Source organism: Hylobates moloch, unplaced genomic scaffold (genome assembly GCF_009828535.3).
Source record: "Hylobates moloch isolate HMO894 unplaced genomic scaffold, HMol_V3 SCAFFOLD_1, whole genome shotgun sequence".
In the NCBI taxonomy this organism is placed as follows: domain Eukaryota; kingdom Metazoa; phylum Chordata; class Mammalia; order Primates; family Hylobatidae; genus Hylobates; species Hylobates moloch.
The window spans coordinates 224,329,267-224,355,594 of NW_026652276.1; the positions used below are offsets into that span (position 1 = coordinate 224,329,267).

General features: G+C 42.4%; 1 protein-coding gene and 2 long non-coding RNA genes across 3 annotated transcripts; all 3 read left to right on the plus strand.

Moving 5' to 3' along the window:
* The first annotated feature begins 3,424 nt into the window (after positions 1-3,424).
* On the plus strand, positions 3,425-16,503 carry LOC131381155 (uncharacterized). The gene is made up of 3 exons (XR_009209655.1): positions 3,425-3,470; positions 14,338-14,442; positions 16,363-16,503. It is a non-coding gene; the product is annotated as an uncharacterized LOC131381155 (long non-coding RNA).
* LOC131381157 (uncharacterized) lies at positions 16,499-25,574 on the plus strand. Its single transcript, XR_009209658.1, has 3 exons — positions 16,499-16,554; positions 25,157-25,240; positions 25,496-25,574. It is a non-coding gene; the product is annotated as an uncharacterized LOC131381157 (long non-coding RNA).
* TAS2R40 (taste 2 receptor member 40) lies at positions 22,061-23,103 on the plus strand. The gene has a single exon (XM_032762001.2). The coding sequence runs from the start codon at positions 22,103-22,105 to the stop codon at positions 23,072-23,074; it is 972 nt and encodes a 323-aa protein (XP_032617892.1). The 5' UTR covers positions 22,061-22,102; the 3' UTR covers positions 23,075-23,103.
* Positions 25,575-26,328: the final 754 nt, after the last annotated feature.

Sequence of the window (26,328 nt, forward strand, 5' to 3'; positions counted from 1 at the left end):
TTGTGCACACTTCCACACTAAAAAAAATTGATGTTTTTTTCAGGAGAAAGAGGGGAGAATGAACATGTCTTAGTAAATTTGTAGTGAATGTTCCACTTGATGAAAATTACGTGAGACCAACTCTGGGCTTACCAATTAAAATAACATGTTTTTTTGTCAGCACTGAAATTTTTTCTTCTATTTAAAAAAAAATAATGTTTTTCCCTCCATTGTCTCTAACTTCACTACCTAAAACTTCTTTCAGTCAGATCTTAGACCTCCTGGGTTAAACAACTGTGTCTCTCATCTTTTCCTTTATCTTTTTCATTATTGAGTTTTGCTCTGAATTCTGAGAGATTACTTTGATTTCATCTTGTTTTTACTATAATCATGTATTACCTGGATGTAATTTTAAATCATACTTTAAATATCTGAAAGCCTCTTGTGTCTTTTTTACTTTGTTTTTAATTGGTATTTAACAATTACTCATATTTATGAGGTATAATGTGATGTTTTAATACATGTATAAATTGTGTAATCATCAAATCAGGATATTTAATATATCTATCTCCTCATACAATTATCATTTCTTTACAGTGAGAACATTCAAAATTTTCCTATTTTGATGTTTGTTTTGTTTGTTTGCCTGTTTGTTGGTTTGTCTATTGCACAGGCTGTAGTGCAATGGTGAAATCTTGGCTCACTGCAACCTCTGCCTCCCAGGTTCAAGTGATTCTCCTGCCTCAGCCTCCCAGGTAGCTGGGATTACAGGCATGCATCACCACTCCTGGCTAATTTTTGTATTTTTTTAGTAGAGATGGGGTTTCACCATGTTGGTCAGACTGGTCTTCAAGTGACCTCAGGTGATCCACACTCCTTGGCTTCCCAAAGTGCTGGGATTACAGGCTTAAGCCACTGTGCCTGGCCTTTCTAACTATTTTGAAAAACACAACATTGTTAACTAACATAGTCACCCTACTGTGCAATAGAACACCAGAACTAATTCCTCTTATCTAACTGTAACTTTGTAGTCATTGACAAATCTCTCCCCATTTGCCCCCTAATCTCACTATCTTCCCCAGCCTCTGGTAACCACTATCCTACTCTCTACTTCTATGAGATCAACTTTTTAAGATTCCACATATTGGTAAGATCATGCAGTATTTGTCTTTTTGTGCCTGGCTTAGTTCACTTAAAATAATGTTCTCTAGGTTTATCCATGTTGCCACAAATGATAGTATTCCAGTTTTTTGTTTTTTGTTTTTTTTTTTTTTTTTTTTAGAGATGGAATCTCACATTGTTGCCCAGGCTGGAGCTCAGTGGCACGATCTCAGTTCACTGCAACCTCTGCCTCCTGGGTTCAAGCTATTCTCTTACCTCAGCCTCCCGAGTAGCTGGGATCACAGGCGTGCACCACCATGCCAGGCTAATTTTTGTATTTTTAGTACAGATGGGGTTTCACCATGTTGGCCAGGCTGGTCTCGAACTCCTGACCTCAGGTGATCTGCCCATCTTGGCCGCCCAAAGTGCTGGCATTACAGGTATGAGCCACCGTGTATGCCATATTCCAATTTTTTTATGTCTAAATAGTATTCCACTGTGTATATATAAAACACATTTTCTTTCTCTATTCATCCATTGGTGGACACGTAGGTTGATCCTGTATCTTGACTCTTGTAAACAGTGCTGCAATAAACATTGAGAGTGCAGATACCTCTCAGTGATTTCCTTTGGATATATATTTAGTAGTAGGGTTGCTGGATCATACGGCTAGTTCTATTTTTAATTTTTGAGGAATTTCCATACTGTTTTCCATAATGACTTACTAATTTACATTTTCACCTTCTCATTTCTTAATTGCTTATTTTTAATAGCATCCTTATCTTATTTTATGGATGCAATATCTTCTGTGCCTCCTCTAAGGACACAAGCTTAAATTTTTTGTGTTCTTTGATCTTTATTTCTTCGGGGGTAATTTACTCTTGGTGTTTATCTTGGTCTTTCTCTTTCAGGCTGTGGATTTTGTTCCTATTTCTGATCATCCTTGATTAGTAATTCATGAAGGAAAAGGAAAGGCTGTTTTGGGTAAGTAGGTATCATTCTCCAATAGAACGGTCTCCTGAATGGAAAGGCTGATTGGAAGCTCTCTTTTGTAACTGGGCCACCTTGATAGGCTGGCTCCTCTTTTAGGTATGTGGGTGTGGAATCTGACATTAGCCTGGAAATTCAAAATGCCATAATAAAAAAAGGGTTTAATCTATGTGCAAACATCTACACTAGAAGCCCTCGTTCTTCCTCAGAAATGTATTTAATTTTTCTAGAAAAGAATTGTCAATATGAAGGTTTCTGATGGTTCTGTATGCAGTGGCAAGGAAGGCATTGGAAGGCATCAATGATACAGCTATATGGCAGACAGAATTTTAATGATGCCTCTGGTTTTTGCACCATGTCTCACTCCCGCTATCCAAAGCAAGGAATTCGATAGCCAAGGCCCTCCAGGCTTCTAGCAGCCTGATCAGCCACCACATTCTCAGAGGCCCATCGCATGCATATTCTGAGCATCCTTTACTCCACTTCATCTATAATATGCTTTTTCTGATTGTCCACAACCAAGATATAGGATGAAATCTCTAGTCTGCTCTTGGCCATCCTCATTCCCCTCTCTTTAGTATTATGATATTTTTTTCTCTATGCAGTCTCAGAAGACAGGGAAGTAGTGAACACATTATTCAAAAAATCAAATCAAAACCTTGTACATACTTTTTTTTATCATACAAGAACCTCTGGGTCTATTTCAGAAGCTTAATATTTGCTGCCCAAAATATTTTATCCTGGACAATCTTATATTGCACAAATCTTAATTTGGAGTCATAAAAGTCCCCCAAACTGGCTTTTTAAGCTGGTGCATAAACCCCACTGATGATAGTCTTATCCTATTTTTGTTTATGCTCATGTGCTTTCTCACCTGTTAAGAAACTTGCTAATTCTATTATGCGACTCTCTGGCAAAGCTATCAAAGCTTCAAATTAATTAAGCAGTGGCAGCTCCCAATTTCCTTTTCTTACTGGCAAAAATTTGTTTCATAGAAAATGTCCAGAAAGCTTAAGTTGGTAACAGCTGATTGTTGACCTGGAAATAAGAGGTCTTCATCAATATGTTAAGTGGTCAGGACACTTAAAGAAAAACATCTATGTGAGACTTCTTAGCATGCACTCTAGATAAATACTTGCTGTCCTTCACCATTATTTCAGGATTTTTTTTCCTAAAAGCATAAGAACAAACACATAAATGATAAAAGCAGAATTTCGGCCAACTCTAGCTTGCCTGCCAAGTAGGTAAGATGCGGTGGCAGAATACTGGCTACACTTGTGCCTGTATCACCATGGAGACCCTACTCTGACCATCAAGTAATGGGATTCTAATGAGGAATGCTGCTGAACAACAAGCATGGCTGAGCACAAAGACGGAGCTGCTGGCATTGGAACATGGGGGTGAGCAAGGGAGGGGCAGCCCAAGGGAGAAGAAAAGGTGACACTGAACGTAGGTGTCGTGATGAGAAGAAAATAGGTTGCAGGTGGTGACTGCCTGGAGACCAGCCCAAATCACCTTCCACCTTTACGTGGAATCCAGGCTCAAAGCAGGAGGGACAATGTTGAGTGGGAAAAATGTGACATGAAATGAGTCAGTTTGCCCAGAATATGTTTTTACCTATGAGGTGGATTGCATGGGATGGTGGAGGGGGGCTTGTAGGTGGAGGGGGGTGGGGTCATGGAAATTAAATGAATTACTTTCCTAATGTACATTTTTTTTTACACAATTGGTTCACAAAATAAAAAATTAATCTTCACTTTATGTAGGAGCTCATCTGGGATTTTGAAATAGCCTCCTGATGTACATCTGTACTTAGACCAATTCTAAATCCTGGACTAGAATTTTGAGTAAAATCATCTCCAGGCAAGAGCCAAGACCAGTGAGAGCTGAGAGGCTCAAGAAGTGATGAGAAGAGATTAGATGAACCCTCACTGCTGATACCAGAATTAGAAATGAATTATAACAAGGCTGAGTTTCAAAGAGAAATGCCCAGGATGGGGCCAGGATGCACCTTTCTCTCTCTCCCTACAAGCTCTCCCTGAGGGGTCTCCTCCATTCTAAGTGCTCAGGTCCCCCCACAAGCCAATGGCTTCCAAACTTGTGTTTATCTCATCTCTTGCTCTTGATCTCCAGGCCTCTCTACCCACCAACAATCCCTTCTCTTATATATATATTTTTGGGCCCAAATTTTTGCTAAATGAATGGTTCTGGCTCTAACTCTCCTCTCCCTTGCAAATGAGAGGTCTTTCATTCTAAGAATTATCATGGGGTGGGGGGGGGCATTTGTAGCTGACATTAAAAAAAACCCCCCCCCCCCCCCCCCGCCGCCGAACTGCCTATAAGATGTGATTTTCTGAAAACCTGCAGGCCTTGGGAATGCAAATCAGAGAAAGATCCAATTGTCACCAACACTTACCAGGGAAAACTGCCATTTGCATCTGCACTCCAGATCCCCGGTGGCTGCAAATAAATCAGTGGCTCATTCAAACCAGAGCCCAGGCACAGATTGAAAGCTTGAGTGGAGGTGGATTTGGAAAGAGGAATGAAAAGGACACAGCTCTGGAAACTGGGGGGAATGAGTCCGTGTCACTGCCCAGATGGAAGGGTAGGCAGTGCATTCCCACATGTCTAATCCTAAGATTTCAAATTTCATTAGTAGCATCTCCTTTAGCTCAACCTAACTGCAAGGAGAACGAGAAATACAAGGAGGTCCCTGCCATGTTTGGGGAGCATTCCTATCTCTGCCCCAGCATCTCCCATTTTCTGCTGAACTAAAAACCCTTCTCTTTCTCAAGATATGTGGAAAACGAAAAGGAGAAATAAGGCATATATCTTACTTTAGTCCTTCATTTTTCTAGCTTCCCAACTCTCCAACTTAGACTCTCAATCTAACCCCCAAGTCAAATATGGCAGGTAGCATTGCCTTCTTTAGGGGTCTTCCAGATTATGCTACCACCACCATCACTCCACTTTTCAGAAACGTGTGGGTTTCCACTTGTCAAAAATAAAACAACCCTCTTGATCATTATAGACTTGGGGTCTTGGCTAGAGAACAAATGAAAACAGAATTAAGAACAAAGAGGCCAGGAGCGGTGGCTCACACCTGTAATCCCAGCACTTTGGGAGGCTGAAGCAGGTGGATCACGAGGTCAGGAGTTCGAGACCAGCCTGGCCAAAGTGGTGAAACCCCATCTCTACTGAAAATACAAAAATTAGCCAGGCATGGTAATACTACTACTAATAATAATACTAATAATAACAAAGAAAAGCAAATAGTTAAGAATAAGTATTTAAACATTTTGAATTCCATAAATATTGATCAAGGCCCGCTATATACCTAGATTCTTTACATTTAATATTCACTATACCCATCCAAGTTCCGGGCACCTTATAATGCACACATTTGCAAGCCACAGCCCAGCACAAAGGGCACTCCCTAAGTGAGAGCAACCACAATCCCTCCTGAGAATCACACAATGTAGAGATCCACCCTCTCTCCCTTTGAAAAATACAACCATGGAACATAAGGCTGATCGCATCAAATATACAAACAGAGGAGGGAGGACTCGCTGCTGGAGGGAGATAAAGCAAGTGGTCCCAATGCAGACAGTAAATGAAGGTGGCACAAGGCTCTCTGGCGTTTGCTGTATTGATGTGCCCAGCGAAAGGCAATTTGGCAGCTCTTTAGAGGTAATCTGCCTTACAAGGGACCGTGAGCTGACTGGCAAGCAACAGAGTTGCTATGCCATCATCATGGTCACATTTGTTACCCTCACTTGCGGAGGAAGAACAGTCACATTCCTCCCCACCACAAACCTCCAAAGAGATCTGGCACCAAAGAAGACTTCCTGCTTTCCTGCCACAGCCCAAAGCCTCAGAGTCCCCCACAGATTTCACTTCCTCCATAACCTCAGATGCCATTCCTTGTAGTAAATCCATGTGATAGTGCACAGAAGCACACATACATACAGGGAGGTCTTCATTTCTTTCCTCCCTCTTTCCTTCCCTCATTCTTTCTCTTCCTTACCTCCTTCCTTTCTTTCCACTTTTCTTTCTTCCAACTTCCTTCCCTCAACCAATTTATTTATCGGTAGCCTAACACATGGACAGGCATATCTCTTTAATTTAGAAAATAAGACTTTACTACATGCAATTTAAAAGTAAAATGCACCTGTCCCCAAATAAACAGGGACAAATACACGGAGAGAGACAGAATTCAGCTTCAGTTGCATACTTCTGCCCACCACCTGAGCAAAACACACAGCTACACAGGTTCTTTCCTTTGTCAGATAATTCTAGTAACGTTTTGGCATGAAGATAGCATGCACCCATAGAGGTAAGTATATAAATGCTGTCTTACTTCCCATATCTGCAGTGAACCTGGAGTACAGCTTTCACAGTTCAATCCTATTTAGGACCTAGAGACAGGTTAATTCTGTTTAACTCTTATCACTCCTCCCTCCCTCCCTCCCACCCACCATATCAGTCTCTTATGTGGCTCTTCTCTCTGGACCTGAAGCTCTGTTGAGGACTGAGCCCAGTTCTCCAGCTTTGCATTTCCCTCAGGCCCTATACTAATGTGGAAGGCACAAAATACCTATGTCTTATTGCATTATCTTCATGACCTGCTGCACTTTATCCTGAATATTCCATTCCATTCAAACAGATATTCCAACATCTTGTTCCCTTCATGTAACACACAACCATTTTTGGTGCTCCATAATCTTCTATCTCCCCAACCCCGTCCCCTTCACAAAAAAAACAAAAAACAAAAACAAGCAAAAGACCCAAATCACTGTATCTCTTTTTATGGAAAAATTACAACCAGAATATATTTGCCACTTTTTAATTGTTGACCTAAACAGGTAAACTCTGTAAAATATTTGCAGAGATTTATTCCGAGCCAAGTATGAGTGACCGTGGCCCATGACACAGCCCTCAGGAGATCCTGAGAACATATGCCCAAAGTGAACAGGCTACAACTTTGTTTTATACAGTTAGGGAGGCAAAAGACATCAATCAATATAAGATGTATATTGGCTCAGTCCAGAAAGGTGGGACAACTGGAAGGGGGTGTCTCCAGGTCATAGGCAAATTCAAAAATTTTCTGATTGACAATAGGTTGAGTTATCATCTACAGGCCTGGAATCAATAGCAAGAAATGTCTAGGTTACAATATGGGGTTGTGGAGACCAAGGTTTTATGCAGATAAGCCTCTGGGTAGCAGGCTTCAGAGAGAATAGAACGTAAATATTTCTTATCAGACGGAGAGTCTATCAGTCTTAAGGTCTGTGTTGATGTTAATGCTGGTCAGTTGGGCCTGAATTCCAAAAGGAAGGAGGATGTAATGAGGCATGCCCGACTCCCCCTTTCTATTATGGCCTGAATGCGTTTTTCAGGTTAACTTTGCAATGCCCTTGGCCAAGAGAAGGGGTCCATTCAGATGTTCGGGGGCCTGGAATTTTATTTTTGGTTTACAGAATTCTTAAAATGGTCTTCAAAATTATATATAAATAGGGCCGGGCACGGTGGCTCATGCCTGAAATCCCAGCACTTTGGGAGGCTGAGAAAGGCAGATCACTTGAGCTTAGGAGTTTGAGACCAGCCTGGACAACATGGCAAAACCTCGTCTCTACAAACATACAAAAATTAGCTGGGCATGGTGGTGCCTGTGGTCCCAGCTACTTGGGAGGCTGAGGTGGGAGGATCACTTGAGCCCAGGAGGCGGAGGTTGCAGTGAGCTGTGATCATGCCACTGCACTCCCGCCTGGGCGAGAGAGTTAGAACCTGTCTCAAAATAGATATATATATATATTTTAAAAACCAAAATTATATATAAATATATTACTTTTTAATTATATCACATATAATAAAAAACCATAAGTAATTTTGGTTTTAGATTAACAATTTCCACTCAAAGTTTTAGTGTTTGAGTAACCTGTCCTACTATGTTCCTGGATCCCAGAAAAGTGAAGGACTCAGGACGAAGGCTCACTCAGCGACGAGGGGAGAAACTTGGGTTTAGACATTTGATTGGTGTCCTTAAGAAACCCAGGAAATTTCCCTGGTTACAGCTTTAGCGTTTAAGCAAGCCATCCATTTACAAATTGGAAGCATTTTAAAGTTTGATTGCAGAGAGGCAAGCTGTACCTCTCTCCCTTTGGTGGCCACATGCCCCAGCATTTTCAGCCAGCATAGATTTAAAATATTATCTATGTATTCTTCTCTCACAAGAAGGCTGGCGGCTCTCAGTCCAGGTCTTTCCACTTTTCTCTCACACTTCTCTCTTATCTCCTTCCTCTACTGCCTTCCCCAAACATCTAGGTAACAGAAAAACATCCAGTGGTCCTAGGAAAAGAAAAAAAAAAACGTGGGCTTCCCAAGGCACCACCTCTCAGTCTCCTGGTACCGACTGGCACAATTCCCAGCAACCTCACCCTCTCTAGGAAGACCTTCACAGTCCATGAGGTGGCTTTGTAGAATTTTGAAATCCCCTTCCCTAAAATCATCTGGTTCCAGGCTTATTCAAAGAACCGGATTCTACAAAGCACCATGAAGGATAACTTTTTCTCTTTCCATCACTGCCTTTGGTTTTACTGTTTAACAGCTTTCTTCTGCATTTAAGAGCAACCTTCCAGGTCTAGACATGTCAGAAATCAAAACAACATTATTTTTAGGTAAAAGATTTAAAAAAGGTTCAGTCCTATTGCAATCAAAACTGTTATCGCCCATCTTATTTTAAGGTGCTCTCCTCTCTCCAGCAAGGCCTGGTCCACAGAGCTTTACCCCAGTTCCAGCAATGAGAATGAATCTGATAAAATCTCTCTTCCTCACATTCCTTTCCCTGCCTGCTCAACTGCTGCCAGTTTCTGGAGGCAGGAAGGGAGGGAAGAGGAAAAAGTTTAGGTAATTACTTAACTAGTTCCGGTGCAATGTGGCTACTCAATGCCCTCTAGTTGACATGTACCCAAATACTGATGAAATGGGAAAAGTTCCCTTATTCCCTTTGCAGATTATGCCACAGGGGTGTGGCTTGATTCTTCGGTGCCCCGCTGCTCAAACCCCTAGCAGGAACATGCAGATAAGCAGGTCTTGGGGAGCTTTTTTGGGCTCCAACCCCGCAGCAGCATCTAGGGTTGAGTGTTTACAGCTCCCAAAGAAAGCCCCAGTGGGCGTGTGTTACAGTTTATTCTTTGAGCTTTGCTGTCTGCAGGCAGCTGGTGTTAAGCAGCTCAATTAGATCCCTTGCCTTGTTGCAAGGACAGAGGGCTTTCTGTATCCTGAGTTCTTGTCCCAGGGTACTGGGAAAATTGAATCACGTGGGCTTGGAGAATGGGTGCAAGGTTTTATTGAGTGGTGGAGGTTGTTCTCAGTGAGGTGGATGGGGAACCAGAAGGGGATGGAGTGCGAAGGTAGTCTTCCCTTGGAGTCGGGCTGCCCAGCGGCCAGTCTCTCCTCCGACTGCCCCCAACCGAATGCCACATCGTCCTGCCCTAGATGGCCTGCCGGTGTCTGCTGGTGTCTGTCGGTGTGCTCTTGTGCCCCACTGCTCCTCTCAACGTCCAGCCACTTGTGTCTGTGTCCGCATAAGGTCTTGGGCTTATACGGGTACAGGATGGGGGGCGTGGTGGGCCAAAAGGCAACTTTTTGGGCACAAAAACAGAAATGCTTGTTCTCACTTGGGTCTGTAGGCACAGGCCTGAGGGTGGAGCCCTTGTCAGGGACCCCGCCCTTCTCTACTCAGCACATCCCTGCCCCCACTCCCCTATCACTGATGGGCAGAATAATGCTCCCCAAAATGTCCATCTTCTAATCTGTGGCATGTGTGAATGTTACCTTACGTGGCCAAAGGGACTTAGCAGGTGTGATTAAGTTCAGAAACTTGTGGTGGAGAGAGGATCCTGGATTATCCCGATGGGCCCCATTTATTTATTTTATTGAGTCAGGGTGTCACTCTGTCACCCAGGCTACAGTGCATTGCCTTGATCTTGGCTTACTGCAACCTATGCCTCCGGAGCTCAGGTGATCTTCCCACCTCAAGTAGTTGGGACCATGGGGACCAGCCACCATGTCCAGTTAATTTTTTGTTTGTTTGTTTTGTAGAGACAGGGTTTCACCACGTTGCCCAGGCTGGTCTCGAACTCCTGGCCTCAAGTGATCCACCCACTTTGACCTCCCAAAGTGCTGAGATTACAGGCATGGGTCACCACGCCTGGCCAGATGGGCCCAGTTTAATCCAAAGGGTCCTTAGGCAGGAGGGTGAGAGTCAGAGAAGTAAGTGACAATGGAATCAGAGATCAGAGTGATGCCACTGCTGGCTGGGAACTGTGAGCCAAGGAATGCGGGCCGTCTGGAAAAGCTGGCAAGGGAAAGGAAAGGGATTATCTGGAGCACTCCCAGAAGGAACACAGCCCTGCCAGCACTTTGACGATAGCACAGTGGAATCTTTGCTGGACCTCTGACCTCCCTACAGAACTGTAAGGCAATATACCCGTGTTGTTTCACACTGCTAAATGTGTGGTGCCTTATGACAGCAACCCCAGGAAACAAATACACTGACTTCCTTATGGGACACTTCGTAGGTTTTCCAGACCTCCACAGCAAGATTCTTGACAATGCATCTTTTTCTAAAGCAGTGTTTCTCAACCAGAGACAATGTTTGCCCCCCAGGCAGCATTGGTTAATGTCTTGAGATATCTAAGATCATCATGACTGAGAATATGCCAACAGTATCCAGTGAGTAGAGCCCAGAGATGCTACTAAACATGTTAACAATGCACAGGAAGCCCCCACAACAAGCAAAAAAAACTATCTGGTCCAAAATGTCAATACTGTCAAGGTTGGAATACCCTGATCACAAGCAAGCAACTCTTTGACTTCCAATTAAAGTGCTTTCCTGGCCAAGCACGATGGCTCATGCCTGTAATCCCAACACTCTGGGAGGCTGAGGTCGGCGGATCACCTGAGGTCAGGGGTTCCAGACCAGCCTGGCCAACATGGTGAAGCCCCGTCTCTACTAAAATTACAAAAATTAGCTGGGCGTGGTGGCACGTGCCTGTAGTCCTAGCTACTCAGGAGGCTGAGGCAGGAGAATTGCTTGAAACCAGAAGGCAGAGGTTGCAGTGAGCCGAGATAGTGCCACTGCACTCTAGTCTGGGTGACAGAGCAAGATTCCATCTCAAAAAAAAAAAAAAGATAATAGATAAAGATATGTACAGAATTATTAGGACTTAGAGAGCTGCTTATTAACTAATTCTGCCAGGAAGCATTGTAGGCCAACATTTTCATCAAAGAATGATGACTTTCATTTCCTGAGAGTGACTTTTACAAAAATTTGTAGAACTGGAGTAGGGAAGGACACAATCTAATGTTTTATGTATCAAAGAAAGGCTATTTACAAACAAAAGAAGAGAGAACTAGGAGGAGAGCAAAGTTTATATGCTTTCTTCAGTCATTAATTCAACAAATACTCCACTCAGATGTTACCATCTTACTGAAACCTTCTCTTAAAATAATCCCATCAATACCCTATGCCCACTTTCTCTCTATTCCCTCTCCCTACTTTCTCATTAACTTTTTGAGGAACTGTTTTCCAAAGTGACTGAAACATTTTGTGTTCCCACCAGTGGTGTATGAGGGTTCCAGTTTCTCCATAGCCTTGTCAACACTTGTCATCATCTTCCTTATTTTTGCCATCCTAGTGGGTAAGAAATGGTATCTCCTTGTGATTTTGATTTGTGGTTCCCTAATGACTAATGATGCTGAGCATTTTTTTCATGTGCTTATTGGCCATTTGTATATCTTCTTTGGAAAGCTATCTATTCAAATCCTTTGCCCATTTTTTTTTTTTTTTTTTTGAGACAGGGTCTCACTGTCACCCAGGTTGGAGTGCAGTGGTGCAATCACGGCTCACTGCAGCCTTGACTTCCCAGACTCAAGTGACTCTCCCACCTCAGCCTCTTGAGTAGCTGGGACTACAGGCATGTGCCACTGCACCCAGCTATTTTTCTTTTTTTTCATTTCTAGTAGAGATGGGGTTTTGTTATGTTGTCCAGGCTGGTCTCGCACTCTTGGGCTCAAGCAATCTTCCCGCCTCAGCCACCCACAATACTAGGAATTACAGGCGTCAGCCACCATGCCTGGCCCTTTGCCCATTCTGCGGCGCAGGGGAACATTACGGTAGAAGTTTATTCAGAGGCAGAAGAAGGGAACAGTCACTTTTTTTACTATAAATTCAGAGGGGTCCATATGCAGGTTTGGTACATAGGTATATTGCATAATGTTAGGGTTTAGGCTTCTAGTGAACTCATCACCCAAACAGTGAACACACCATAGATAGTTTTTCAACCCTTGCCTCCCTTCCCCCTCCCTGCTTTTGGAGTCTCAGTGTCCATTGCTTCCATTGTTTTTCTAATAGGAGAAGAGCATAACAAAGTTATTTTATCACAGCTCATGTGACACAGCCGTCTTCAGAATGAAGACCCAGAGATCCAGGGGAAATTGTCCGTATTTATAAATATTAACATGGTTCAGCAAAGTATGGAAATATGATTGGACAAAAAGAGTAAGATCGAATGCTCATAGACTGAAAGGAAGAACCCAGCCAGGCCTGTCTGTTCAGATTCTTCTTGGCATCTCTTAGCAGCATTCCCTTTGCCCATTTTTTTAATTGAGTTTTCTTTTACTGTTTGCTTATAAGAGTTCTTTATATATTCTGGATACTAGGCCGTTATCAGATATATGATTTTGCAAATATTTTCTCCCAGAATGTGGGTTGTCTTTCAGTTTCCTGATAGGGCCCTTTGAAGCACAAAACTTTTGAATTTTTATGAAGCCAAATTTATTATATTTACTTTTCTTTCACTGCTTGTACTTTAGGTCTCATATCTGAGAAACCATGGCCTAATCCAAGGTCACAAAGATTTACACTTATATTCTCTTATATTTATATCTTTGATCCATTTTGAGTTACTTTTTGTATATGGTGTAAGATGGAGGTCTAACTTCATTCTTTTGCATGTGGATATTCAGTTGTTTCACCACCATTTTTTAAAAGTTTTCCTTCCTCCAGATAGTTTTGGCACCCTTGTGAAAATCAATACCTTATTGTCTTTATGACACTTATCACCATCTGAAAATATATTATCTATTTGTTTATTGTCTGCCCTTCCCAAACTCCCTTACTCCCTGTATTAGTCTGTTTTCATGTTGCTGATAAAGACATACCCAAGACTGGGAAGAAAAAGAGGTTTAATGGACTTAAAGTTCCACATGGCTGGGGAGGCCTCACAATCATGGCGGTAGGCAAGGAGGAGCAAGTCACATCTTACATGGATGGTGGCAGGCAAAGAGAGAGAGCTCATGCAGGGGAACTCCTCTTTATAAAATGATCAGATCTTGTAAGACTTATTCACTAACAGGAGAACAGCACAGGAAGCCTTCCCCCCATGATTCGATTATCTCCCACCAGGTCCCTTCCACAACTCATGGGAATTCAAGATGAGATTTGGGTGAGGACACAGCCAAACCATATATCTCCCCTTCCTCCTACCCCCTGCAAACACACATACAAATTCAAATGTACATCTTGTTAAGACAGGAACCTGTCTTATCTACTATTTATCCCCAGGGACATCGTGGGCACTTAATAAATATTTGTTGAACTAATAAAAAGGGCTCCAGTTTTGCTGAAAATTAATGGCCACTGTATGTGTCTATACCCAAGTGCAGGTAATTACTTCATTTAGGGCAAAAAGATTGTTGAACACTGCCTAAATGAAATTTTATAGCCATTTCCTGGGTTGGATGAGAAGAACCTAATTAGGCAAGAAATTACCTCATTGGCAGAAAAAAAAATCCAGCAAAGAATTTTAATGAAAATCCAAATGCAAGTGTGAAGGGACTTTCTGAGATCCTCTACTTGATAGTCCAATAATACCTCAGAAGGTGTATGGCTTTGGTCAATTCCCTTCACTTCTGAAGGACTTAGTTTACTCACCCCTATATGGGGAGCTCCTATGCTAAGCGATCTTGCAGGTCACTTGCAGCACTAGCATTATATCATTCTAATGTTTTGGATTTGTTTTTGTTTTTGTTTTTGACACAGGGTTTCCGTCTGTTGCCCAGGCTGGAGTGCAGTGGCATGATCACAGCTCACTGTAGCCTCAACCTCCCACCTCAAGCAATCCTCCTACTTCAGTCTCACAAGTAGCTGGGACTATAGATATTCACCACCATATCCGGCTAATTTTTTTTTTTTTTTAACAGATGAGGTCTCACTATGATGCCCAGCTGGTCTCAAACTCCTGGCCTCAAGGAATCCTCCTGCCTTGGACTCCTCTCCTGCCTTGAAATTACTCTGGGATTCCAAGAGTAAGCCACTTCGCCCAGCATGTTTTGGATTCTTTAGAAATAGCATCTGTAATCAATTAAAGTTAGTTTACTTAAGGAGTATCGTTTTCATTTGCAATTTATCTTGCAAAAATATACTGACCAATCTGTTAATTAAAAGTATATGTGGTTGGGGAGAGTGGCGCATGCCTATATAGTCTCAGCTCCTCAGGAAACTGAGGCCAGAGGATCACTTGAGGCCAAGAGTTCAATGCTGTAGTGATGCACCATGAATGCATCTGTGAATAGCCACTGCACTCCAGCTTGGGCAACATAGCAAGACCCTTTCACTAAAATATATTTTTTTAAAAGAGGCTTGATTAAGAGACAATATAAATTTTCTCTTGAAAACTGTCTGAATAACTGATCATGAGTACAAAGAATCAGAGACCTCCTTAGAAGAGAGGAGGTAAAACTCTCAGTCAATTGCCTCAAATAGGTTTTGAAAGGTTTCCCCAGAAGTTTCCTATTTAGAAAGACCCTGCCTGCCCACTAGTGGGCGAATTAAGGAATTGTTCTCTTTTCCGAGAGGCATTCATAAGGCTCCATCTTGTGGTGAAAACTGTTAATAAGCTTTACAGCTACCACATAATCCATTCCTAGGCAAGACCTAGGCCTGGAAGAGCTCATTCAAAACTCCAGGGTCTGCAGAAGCCAGAGACGTCAAGGTGTACGGGCGAACATGGCAGCCGTATGATAAAACAAACCAACTGTCAGGAAAATAATCACTGTGTTTATTTTTCTGAACTAAGACTGCAACCATACCAGATAATGTGTATGTGTATGAATATATATGTGATATTGAAGATTGTATCTTAAATTCAAAATTGAAAAAAAAGATAAAATATAAATATTTCATTTCTAGTATCTTATTTTACAATTTACTCACTTTTTCTTCAGCACCAATATGTCCTTGTTAAACCTGTGTTAAGGCCGGGCGCGGTGGCTCACACCTGTAATCTCAGCACTTTGGGAGGCCGAGGCGGGCGGATCACGAGGTCAGGAGATCGAGACCATCCTGACTAACACGGTGAAACCCTGTCTCTACTAAAAATACAAAAAAATTAGCCAGACGAGGTGGCGGGCGCCTGTAGTCCCAGTGACGCGGGAGGCTGAGGCAGGAGAATGGCGTGAACCCCGGGGGGCGGAGCCTGCAGTGAGCCGAGATCGTGCCACTGCACTCCAGCCTGGGTGAAAGAGCGAGACTCCTTCTCAAAAAAAAAAAAAAAAAAAAAAAAAAACCTGTGTTAAGTTGTATAATGAAAACAGAATTCAGCCTTGACTGGGACCCATTAACTAGAAGTGATAATTAGTCCTACTTAGTTTAATACTGGGAGAGAGCTGTTCAAAAATGTAGATATTTTAAAATATGAGTCTTTGCACAACTGTGAAGATATTTGTAGAAGTATGGCATTCCAGTGTCACTGTACAAAATGTCCAATCCTATATCACACCATGAGTCATTTTTCACACTATAAGTAGGAATTGACAAGGTGCATTGAACAATGGGAGGTTATCTTCACAAAGTCTGAAATCAATAAGCCATTTTAAGAAATCAGTTTTCAGTGTATCACAATTTTTATCACAGGTTTCAGGCCATCAGCTGTATTTCTAGAAATTAATTCCAACCACAGAAAAGAGGACTTAATAACGATGCCAGATATGCCTTCCTAAAACATTTTTTTTTCTTTTTTTAACACCCTTAGCAGCAGACTCTATTCTACGTTTTATAACTGCTTTGTGGGTGCCTTTGCAGGGAAATATTCAAAGTGTTTGTCAACCACAAAGGTCAATTATATGATAACAATCTTCGCTGCTTAACATAAGCAAAGCTTTTTTCCCTCCAATGATGTGAATAAGTTCATTTCTCTTAACTGTTCAACAATGCTTCTTTGCTTTCAGCCATGACTAAGCCACCCACCCTCTGTGTCATGAGCAGACTGCTACGCTACATGTCCAATTCATCACATGGTGCATCTAACACTCTGTACCTGAAGCCCTACAAGGAGATCCAGCTCACAGTATGAACGTTGTGTTTGGGACATCTTCAATTTTTAACTTCTAGCAGAAAGCAATTCCTGCTAAATAAAGCAAGTAAGTAGATGTAAAGTCTGTGTCTTTATATAACTTGCCACCTAGAGTTTAAGTTTTATTGCAAGTCTGATATAAACAGTGCTCATCCCAGGAATATCATCCTATAGGCACACAAGTCTTCTGCATTAAATTGTTTGAAAGTTTCCTCTATACACACACAAAAATATTTTCTTAATCATTTCCTAAGGTGGTGTCTGTCATGAGCACACTGTCCAAAATATTTTTCAGTCATATAAAAATTCTTAACCCCCATGGTGGTTAATAGAGCTTATTACTACATCTAAGTATTACTAAATATGCATCTTCACCAACTGCAATAGCAAATGCCACCGTTTAAAAATTTTTTCACATGATTTTCCTTTTCATTTCTTAGTCACATTTCCATTGCATTGAGCAACAGTATTTCTAGTTACATTTACATTTGCACGTGCTTATATCTTTTCAGGACACACAATTTCCGCTACATTCAGTAGAGTCTCTTTTACAACTTGCTATCTGTGAAGAATTTGATGTCCCAGACAGATTTTTTATTTATGACTTCTTATTTCTTAAACAACCAAGACAAACCTTGTTGACATTACAATTCTCTCTTCAGCTCCTTAGGTTTTGATCACACGTCTCTTCCATGGCCCTCTTCTTTGTTCTTCCAGTGGTTTGTTTCATAATGGCACCTAGACTGTTTTCTTAAATTACATCTTTTGCCAAATATGCACACAGGAGGGTTCTATGAGGAACACAGGAGGAACATATGACCCCCTCAGTCTATCTTCCTTTTCCTACTTTTCAAAAAGATATGACTACGAGAAATATGCTACTTTTCTAATACCATTGGGTAGATGTGACTTCACACCACCAAAAACCCAGTTCTGCAAAATATTATAATTATTTTCCATAATTCAATCTCTGAATTTGGTCTCCTACCACCTGATAAACGGTATGTCCTCTTAGTCTTCTTCAGGAAGTCATTCGGTCACTTCCACAAAGATATTGAGGGCCACTTTTCCTGTTGCCCCAAGTAACCCTAGAGCTCACACTAAAAACCATAAGGGTAAGTCCCCCCAAAGGGCAGTGATTCTCAACCCTGTCCTGCTTCAGATAAGAATCACAGTGGGGAGTTCTGAAAATGCCAATGCTTAGCTGTTCTCCAGAACAATTATTCATAATCTTCAAGGGTGGGACATGTGTATAGGTGCTTTGCAAAAGCCCTTCAGTCATAAGGATAATTCTAGGATGTGGACAGGGTTGAGAAAAACAGATCCAAAGAAAGCAGCCAACAATTGAGGCCAGATATCTACCTGCAAAGCTTAATAAGAGACAGCATTACCAGCAGCAGGTACTGCCATAGCAGTACCTGCAAATAGCCGGGATCCCAGCAGCAGCCCTCTACCTGAGTCTGCATATATAGAAAGATTAGGGAGGAAGAAGAGGGGCCTACTGAGTTATGGGCAGCAGAGTGAAGAGTTGCTGCAGAGCCTCCTCAAGACTCACATGAGATCCTCACAAGACAGCCAACATATGGACATCTGGCACCCGGAAGTCATGGAGGGCCAGATGGTGTTGGCCAGGGGAGCAGCAACAGCACAAGACAGTGCATTTACAACAGCAGCCAGGGAAATAAAGAGACTCTTCTGCCTGTCCTCTCTCTCACACAGTAGCCAAAAACTGAAGAGGGAGAGATGGGTGTCTCAGGGTCTACCTTGTCTCCTCCCAGTCCTAGCAGATGGGGTGTCAGCTTAAACTGTGCTTGGGGAAAGGCAGAAAATAATACTTAAACCAAATATGAAATTAAACTGGACTGAATTTAATAACCAAAAGAAGACAAACATTTGAAACCTGCCCAAGACATTACAATTGGATGGGAGGCACAGAGTGGGGCACTGAAACTGGATGGGGAGAAACATGTTGTGTTTATCCCTTCTCCTTTCTCCTTCTTGTCTTCCATGAAGGACACCTATGCTCCTTGGGAGTCACTCAAAGATTTGGCATGAAGGTGGGATGTAGAGTCTATACTGTGGTCATTCCTCTGTCCTTACGTTGATGTCAGTTCACGTGTCCACACTTGTAAAATCTCCTTGATATGGCCACTAGACCCCATGGAATCAGATAACTCCCTTAGCAGATTTCCAAACTCCTTTTGTGAACACAAGGAAGGTTGAACAGCTCTCCCAAGTGTGGACAGGCTGCAGGGTACTCAGGGGCCCTCTTGCAGCCTGTCTGCCTTTGACACCCCCATGCAGCCATGAGCAGTGAGCCAAGATGTGGGACCCCTTCAACAGAGATCCTTACTTTCTCTAACTCTTTCCTGCCTCCTCTTCTTTCATTCCTCTCCAACTGGGAAAGCATTTTCTAGTCTACATGGTAGTGATGGAGAGAGACGTGAAAGAAAAATGTTTCCCTGGAAACACTGGAAGAATAGGTGTATTCTTCCAATCTGTTCTATCCTATGCCTGGACCAAAGCTTTTAAACTTCATAGCCAAGAATTCGAAACTTTTGTTCCTTGAAGACCCCAATGAGAACTTCCCTAAAGTAGGCTGCGCACAGTAGCTCACGCCTGTAATCCCAGCACTATGGGAGGGCAAGGCAGGTGGATCACATGAGGCCAGGAGTTCAAGGCCAGCCTGACCAACATGGTGAAACCCTGTCTCTACTAAAAATACAAAAATAAGCCAGGCATGGTGGCACACACCTGTAATCCCAGCTACTTGGGAGGCTGAGACATGAGAATCGCTTGAACCTGGGAGGGGGAAGTTTCAGTGAGCTGAGATCATGCCAGTGCACTGCAGCCTGGGTGACAGAGCAAGACCCTGTCTCCAAAAATAAAAATAAAAAAAGAACTTCTCTAAAGTAGAGATGATGCCTCCATTCTAGCTCTCCAAATGATAAAATATGGAATAAAAACGAATTGGCCCCACATAGCTATAAATGTGGCACTGTGAGTGGCTTGGAGTTGTCAGCCCAGCCTGCCAGCTTGCATACAGCCTCAGCAACAGTCCCACATCCCAATGGCTGATCCCCTCCCTGCTCCTCTTGCCTGAGCCTCTGGGGCTGCCAGCAGACCCTGCCCAAGATCTCCTTCTGTTCCTACCTCTTAAAATCAGAGAAAAACATGAACGAAGACCAATAGAAAACAGTACCAGAACAATGGAAGTCAACGATTGTGTGCCAGAAATTTGGGGAGATATCATTTATTACAAACTTGCATATGTTGGGACAAAATAAACCAAAAAGTGAGTTTGATGCTTTGGAATACATGAAAGCTGCTGACAAATACTACTGTCCTCAATTAAGAGAACTAACCAAAGTTAATGAGTCTCTTACAGGAGATGCAGAACCTGCCAACAAATCTTGTTTCCAGTTCTGACTATTATGAATAAAGCTGCTGTGAGCATTTTTGTACAAATCTCTGTGTTGACATAAGTTTTAATTTCTCTAAATAATGCTTTCTTAATTTTGAAATATATTGCTTTGCCTGGTGCTTATTTCTATACAAATAATAAATTTCTACTTCCTTATTTAATTAATTTATTTATTTTTGAGACAGGGTCTGGCTCTGTCACCCAGGCTGGAGTGCAGTAGCTCCATCTCAGCTCACTGAGACCTCTGCCTCCCAGGCTCAAGGATCCTCCCACCTCAGCCTCTCAAGTAGTTGAGACCACAGGTGCGTGCCACCATGCCCAGCTAATTTTTTGTATTTTTGGTAAAGACGGGGTTTCACCGTGTTGCCCAGCCTGACCTCAAACCCCTGAGCTCAAGCAATCCTCCTCCTCGGCCTCACAAAGTGCTAGGATTGTGGGCATGAGCCACTACGCCCAGCCAACTTCCTTATTTTAAATAAAATTAATTTGGGGTGGGGAAACCCATTTTTATCATTCATCCATTTATATTATAAAAAAAATAATGGCCCAAGGCCAGGGATGGTAGCTCACACCTATAGTCTCAGTATTTTGGGAGTCTGAGATGGGAAGATTGCTTGAGCCCAAGAATTCAAGATCAGCCTGGCCAACATGGCGAAACTCTGTCTCTACAAAAAATACAAAACTTAGCCAGGTGTGGTGGCATGCACCTGTAGTCCCAGCTACTCAGGTGGCTGAAGTGTGGGGATCACCTGAGCTATGGAGGTCAAGGCTGCAGTGAGCCATGATCACACCACTGCACTCCAGCCTGGGTGACAGAGTGAGACCCAGTCTCAAAAAGAAAAAAAAAAAATCAAATAAGAATAACAGGGCAAGCACACTGGAAAATGATAACTGGCACTCAGCTTCTGTGTCAAGAAGACACCAGGAATTAGTATTGTCAAACAAACTGAAAAGTATATACCTTGTTTAAAATAGGCAGCCACTACTCAGCTTCAGCCAATTCACTGTGAAGACCCAATACTGCCAAATCTTCTAATTTTTCAAGAGAAGATAGATTTTTTGTGCGTGCATATAAGTAATCTCCTAAGTTTAAATGTTGGCCAATAGAACCCCTCAAAAAAAAAAAGTTACACACTGGTGGATTAATGCTGTACAGCATTAGCCAATGCAAGGTAAAATGACTACAGGCCAAATCTGACCCAAGGCTCATTGGTTTCCAGCTAAGATTTTGGTTCTCAATCCTGACTATGAGCAATAAGACCTTTCGGCTTTTTTAAAAGATAGCATGCCTGAGCCCTAGTCCAGATTCTGATTTCCTAGATTTGGATGAGTCCTGGGCATCTACATATTCTTGTAAAGTGCCAGAGTTCATTCTGGTTCACAGCCAGGGTTAAAAAGTAGGAAATTAAATTTCAAGTTATAGTACCTTATCACATTTCCAAACTTCAACACCATGTCCAGAACACTGAATTCTCCCCAGGCTCATTCTACCTGATTCTGAGCTCAAATAGTCATGTGGGATCTCAGTAAGCTGAAATTGATGACACATACACAAACAATAAAAACTGGGACTATGGAGACTTCCTTCACTCCAATTTTGGCTTTTCTGTATACTATTTGAGGACATTATAATAGCAGGACTTTTTGGAAGAAACTCAATTCTAAGTAAAAGATGTTCATATATGAGCTTATGCGAATTTCTTATTCACAAACATGGTAACTATCAAAATAAAACTCTCTCCCAAAATAAGAAAGACAAGAAAAGAAGTGGGGAAAACAGATTTTAAAAGCTGTATGAGCTTTTACAAATAATTTAGCAGGTAACAGAGATCTTGTGAGACAAGTAAAAAGGCCTTGTATTCATGCCTTATCAGGTAAATGTGAACTTAAAGTAAATAAGGTAGGAAGATGTTGAGCTAGAAACGTGTCTCAAATTATTTCCAGTGAGCTTCTGAAAGCCCAAGACAAATGTATCTTTATGAAAAATTGAGACAGACCCAGTAACCAGATCCTCTCATTATTTGCATGTGAAGCCTCTAACTTGTAGTCATGTGATAAACAAATAGAGAAAAATTGGAAATAACCATTAATGAGGGGGGCGGAAATTACAATAACATTGAGCAAGGGTCAGAAGATTGCAGAGCAACTACCCATTCTTGGCGCAGAAACCTGAAAGTCAGGATCAAAGAGAATGGCAACGGTGAACACAGATGCCACAGATAAAGACATATACAGGTTCAAGGTCACCTTCACCCTGGTGGTCTCCGGAATAGAGTGCATCACTGGCATCCTTGGGAGTGGCTTCATCACGGCCATCTATGGGGCTGAGTGGGCCAGGGGCAAAACACTCCCCACTGGTGACCGCATTATGTTGATGCTGAGCTTTTCCAGGCTCTTGCTACAGATTTGGATGATGCTGGAGAACATTTTCAGTCTGCTATTCCGAATTGTTTATAACCAAAACACAGTGTATATCCTCTTCAAAGTCATCACTGTCTTTCTGAACCATTCCAATCTCTGGTTTGCTGCCTGGCTCAAAGTCTTCTATTGTCTTAGAATTGCAAACTTCAATCATCCTTTGTTCTTCCTGATGAAGAGGAAAATCATAGTGCTGATGCCTTGGCTTCTCGGGCTGTCAGTGTTGGTTTCCTTAAGCTTCAGCTTTCCTCTCTCGAGAAATGTCTTCAATGTGTATGTGAATAGCTCCATTCCTATCCCCTCCTCCAACTCCACGGAGAAGAAGTACTTCTCTGAGACCAATATGGTCAACCTGGTATTTTTCTATAACATGGGGATCTTCGTTCCTCTGATCATGTTCATCCTGGCAGCCACCCTGCTGATCCTCTCTCTCAAGAGACACACCCTACACATGGGAAGCAATGCCACAGGGTCCAGGGACCCCAGCATGAAGGCTCACATAGGGGCCATCAAAGCCACCAGCTACTTTCTCATCCTCTACATTTTCAATGCAATTGCTCTATTTCTTTCCATGTCCAACATCTTTGACACTTACAGTTCCTGGAATCTTTTGTGCAAGATCATCATGGCTGCCTACCCTGCCGGCCACTCAGTACAACTGATCTTGGGCAACCCTGGGCTGAGAAGAGCCTGGAAGCGGTTTCAGCACCAAGTTCCTCTTTACCTAAAAGGGCAGACTCTGTGACTGGGACTCAGGGAGGACTGCAGGACCTGGTCCAACCACTTCTGCCTTTTCCTCAGGTAGAACTCTCTCCTCACCCGTCTCTTCTCTCCCAAACCTGCTCTGACACTTCTCATATAACGTGATCCTTTTATAAATATGAGGCTGAATTTTTAACTTGAGATTCTAAACGGAAATAGCTAAGAAACCTGAAGATGGACTTTGAAAGCTCCTTGAACTATGTTCATTCATGTCCTGCCCTGAGATCTCTCTACTTTCTTCTCCTCCTGAGCCTTAAGGAGAGGATGGCCAGACATATCGGTTTGCCAGGGACAATCTCTGCTTATTGTCTGTTGTCAATTGAGCATCCTTTAATTCTCAGAATATCATAGTCTGGATGAAGAATTACATGATCATCCTACTTAAGACACCCGACTAACACACAGTGCGGGCTGGTGAAGCAGAGCACAGCACTCAGTCCACGGGGTAGAAGGGAAACCAGAGTGGCTACAGAGAAAGAAGATTCAGGAAAGAAAGGCTGCTGGAAATTATCAAGTGCTGCAGAGGTTCCGAGGAAAGTAAAAGGTGAAGAAAAAGGCTCTGGATTTGACTAAAAGGAGGCCATGTGTGCTATTAGTGGAGTGATAGGGTGACATCCTGATTCCAGGAGTTCCAGAAGGTGATGCCAAAAGGGAGGGGATGGGTAAAAAACAATAGTCTAGAGAGGATGTTTGGAGATAAAGATGAGTTATAGAACGGCAGATGGATATGTGAAGGGTCAGTTCAATGCTTTATTTCTCCAAATGGGAGGGGACAAAGTGAGCAGAGAGGAAAGAAAGAATGCAGGGAAAAGAGTGAAGTGGGCAGGAAGCAGAAAGAGGAAAGGAGGAGGCCAGAGTAAGTGAGCATCTGTTTTGCTCAGCTCCTGACTCTGTGGCAATGCTAGCGGCACCTGTGCCTCTGGTTTTACCATTCTGGGTTGCCTTGAAGTAAATAGTGGGGCAAGAGCGGGTTACTTGGGGCAGGCCGCTGGAGAAGAGGGAAAACATTAGTCTCCGTTGTCATTGTTCAAGATGGTTCCAGCAGCATTGTCTCAAAGAGCTGTTCACAAAATATTGGACACCCTCTCCCCAGATATCTTAGAGCTTGAACATTAGGAATCTGAAGTTGTCTTTTATTAGGTAAGTTTTAAATCATGATTATTGAGGAAAATGAAAAAAGAATGCTGTGCATCATACCAAGCTTAGGTAGCCCCCAAATGAAAGTATAAGGTCAGTAGCAAAGTCTAGTTCTGAGCTCCAGCGCTCTCAAGCACACATTTCAGAAAGAGTTTCTTACATCCAAAAATTGCAAAAACCACACACACACACGGCATACACACACACACACACACACACACACACACACAGATTCCTTTATAGCTCAGTTTGGACTTATTTACCTGAAAAGTAAAATATTAATAAAACACATACTTTTGATAGTTTTCTTAAGCTATAGTTATTTATATGACTATTTCAGGTGGTATTTGTTATAGTAAGACAAATTAGATTTTGAAGTTTTATTCCAATCCCTAGAATAGAGAAATATACATTTTCTTCCAAGTTATATATATTGATAAAAGGGCCATGTACACACTAAGGGTTCTCTGATGCATTACAGAGTTAGAGAGAAAATTGATTTAAAGTTGCCATTATATTAACATGAACCATGTCAAGACCACAAAGTGGATAACTCCTCTCCATGCTTACTGTGAAGAAATATCATCTCATTGCTAGCAAGAGCCTAAGGCAGCACAAAGCTAACAAAAGCTCCAAGGATGATAACATCCTTATCGATGCACATGTTGCCCTGCCTTCAACGAGATAAAATTCTCTCCAATTCTCTTTCTTCTGTATGTAAAACCCAAGTAAGCACTCAGAAAGACCCAGAATACCTAGTCTTCAAGTTGTCTGGCTTTAGACAGCAATCAGAAGTCCTAAATGAAGACAATAATTGACTGTGCTGGACGAAAGTCTGTAACCAAATGCAAAGCCCGGCTTGCTGTGGTCACAATATTATTACAGGTTTCCACCTTGCAAACTCTACATCATCTCCCTCACCCCACAGCCCTGCGGGATGTTGAAAGTGATAGAGTGAAGGATTCCTTTACCCACAAAGTCACTCTGAGTATTCATCTAGCATGTGGAGCAGGTAAGGGGATTTTGGTTAGCAATGGATTCCAGTCTGGCAGGCCCAGCCCAGAGGCAGGGTGTCTGGCTTCTTTCCTCATACCTGGTCGAGTCCTTGCAAATAAAGGCTAGACTGGCAGCCATGGCCAGTCTAAGGGCTATGACTTTATGGGCACCAGATTGTCCCACAATCCAGTATCATCTTCCCCTTCCAACTACTTCAGTGTCTGCTAAAATTCCACTGTGGTTCTGGCTTTTCTTTGCTTTTATTCTACAGGAAATCTGTTATTCTCTCAGGCATTCTTTACTTGGGGCAGCAGGGAAGAAACATCTATGTAATAAAAAGAAAAGAAACTGTAAGTCCAATCAGTCTAAAATGTCTTGTGCTGGGGGAGGGGAGCAGAAACCAAGGGCTAACTAATTATGTCTTGTTGAAGACATATATATATATATATATATATATTTTTTTTTTTTTTTTTTTTTTGAGATGGAGTCTCGCTGTGTCGCCCAGGCTGGAGTGCAGTGGTGCCATCTTGGCTCACTGCAACTTCCGACTCCCTGGTTTAAGCGATTCTCCTGCCTCAGCCTCCTGAGTAGCTGGGATTACAGGCATGTGCCACCACACCCAGCTAATTTTTTTATTTTTAGTAGAGACGGGGTTTCACCATGTTGGCCAAGATGGTCTTGATCTCCTGACCTTGTGATCTGCCCACCTCAGCCTCCCAAAGTGCTGGGATTACAGGCGTGAGCCACCGCACCCGGCCAAGAAAAATCTTTAGAAGAGAGGTAAGAGGAGGAAATTTCTTAGGTACTCAGAAAGATTTGTTTGGAGGAGAAAGAGGAGGACAGAAAGGCTAAAAAGCCAGTCTGTAATGTTTGAAGGCTGGGGGAACTCTCTGTACCCTTTTCTAAATGGGGGAAGCATTGCCTAAAATAGGAGAGGCAAAAGTTTCAGGGAAATGCTCAAATCAAGTGTGTGCTGGGAACAGGTAACATGTTACACTGCTACAAGTTTCTGTTGATAAGAGGAAGATGGAAGCATTTTGGAGCCTGTGACATGGCCCAGGAAGGGCAGGCCTGGGTGGAAAATGGGAGCAGACAGCAGAAAAT

Bases quoted from the DNA above. Each gene is read 5' to 3' on its own strand.
- TAS2R40 (XM_032762001.2), top strand. From the start codon at position 22,103: ATGGCAACGGTGAACACAGATGCCACAGATAAAGACATATACAGGTTC.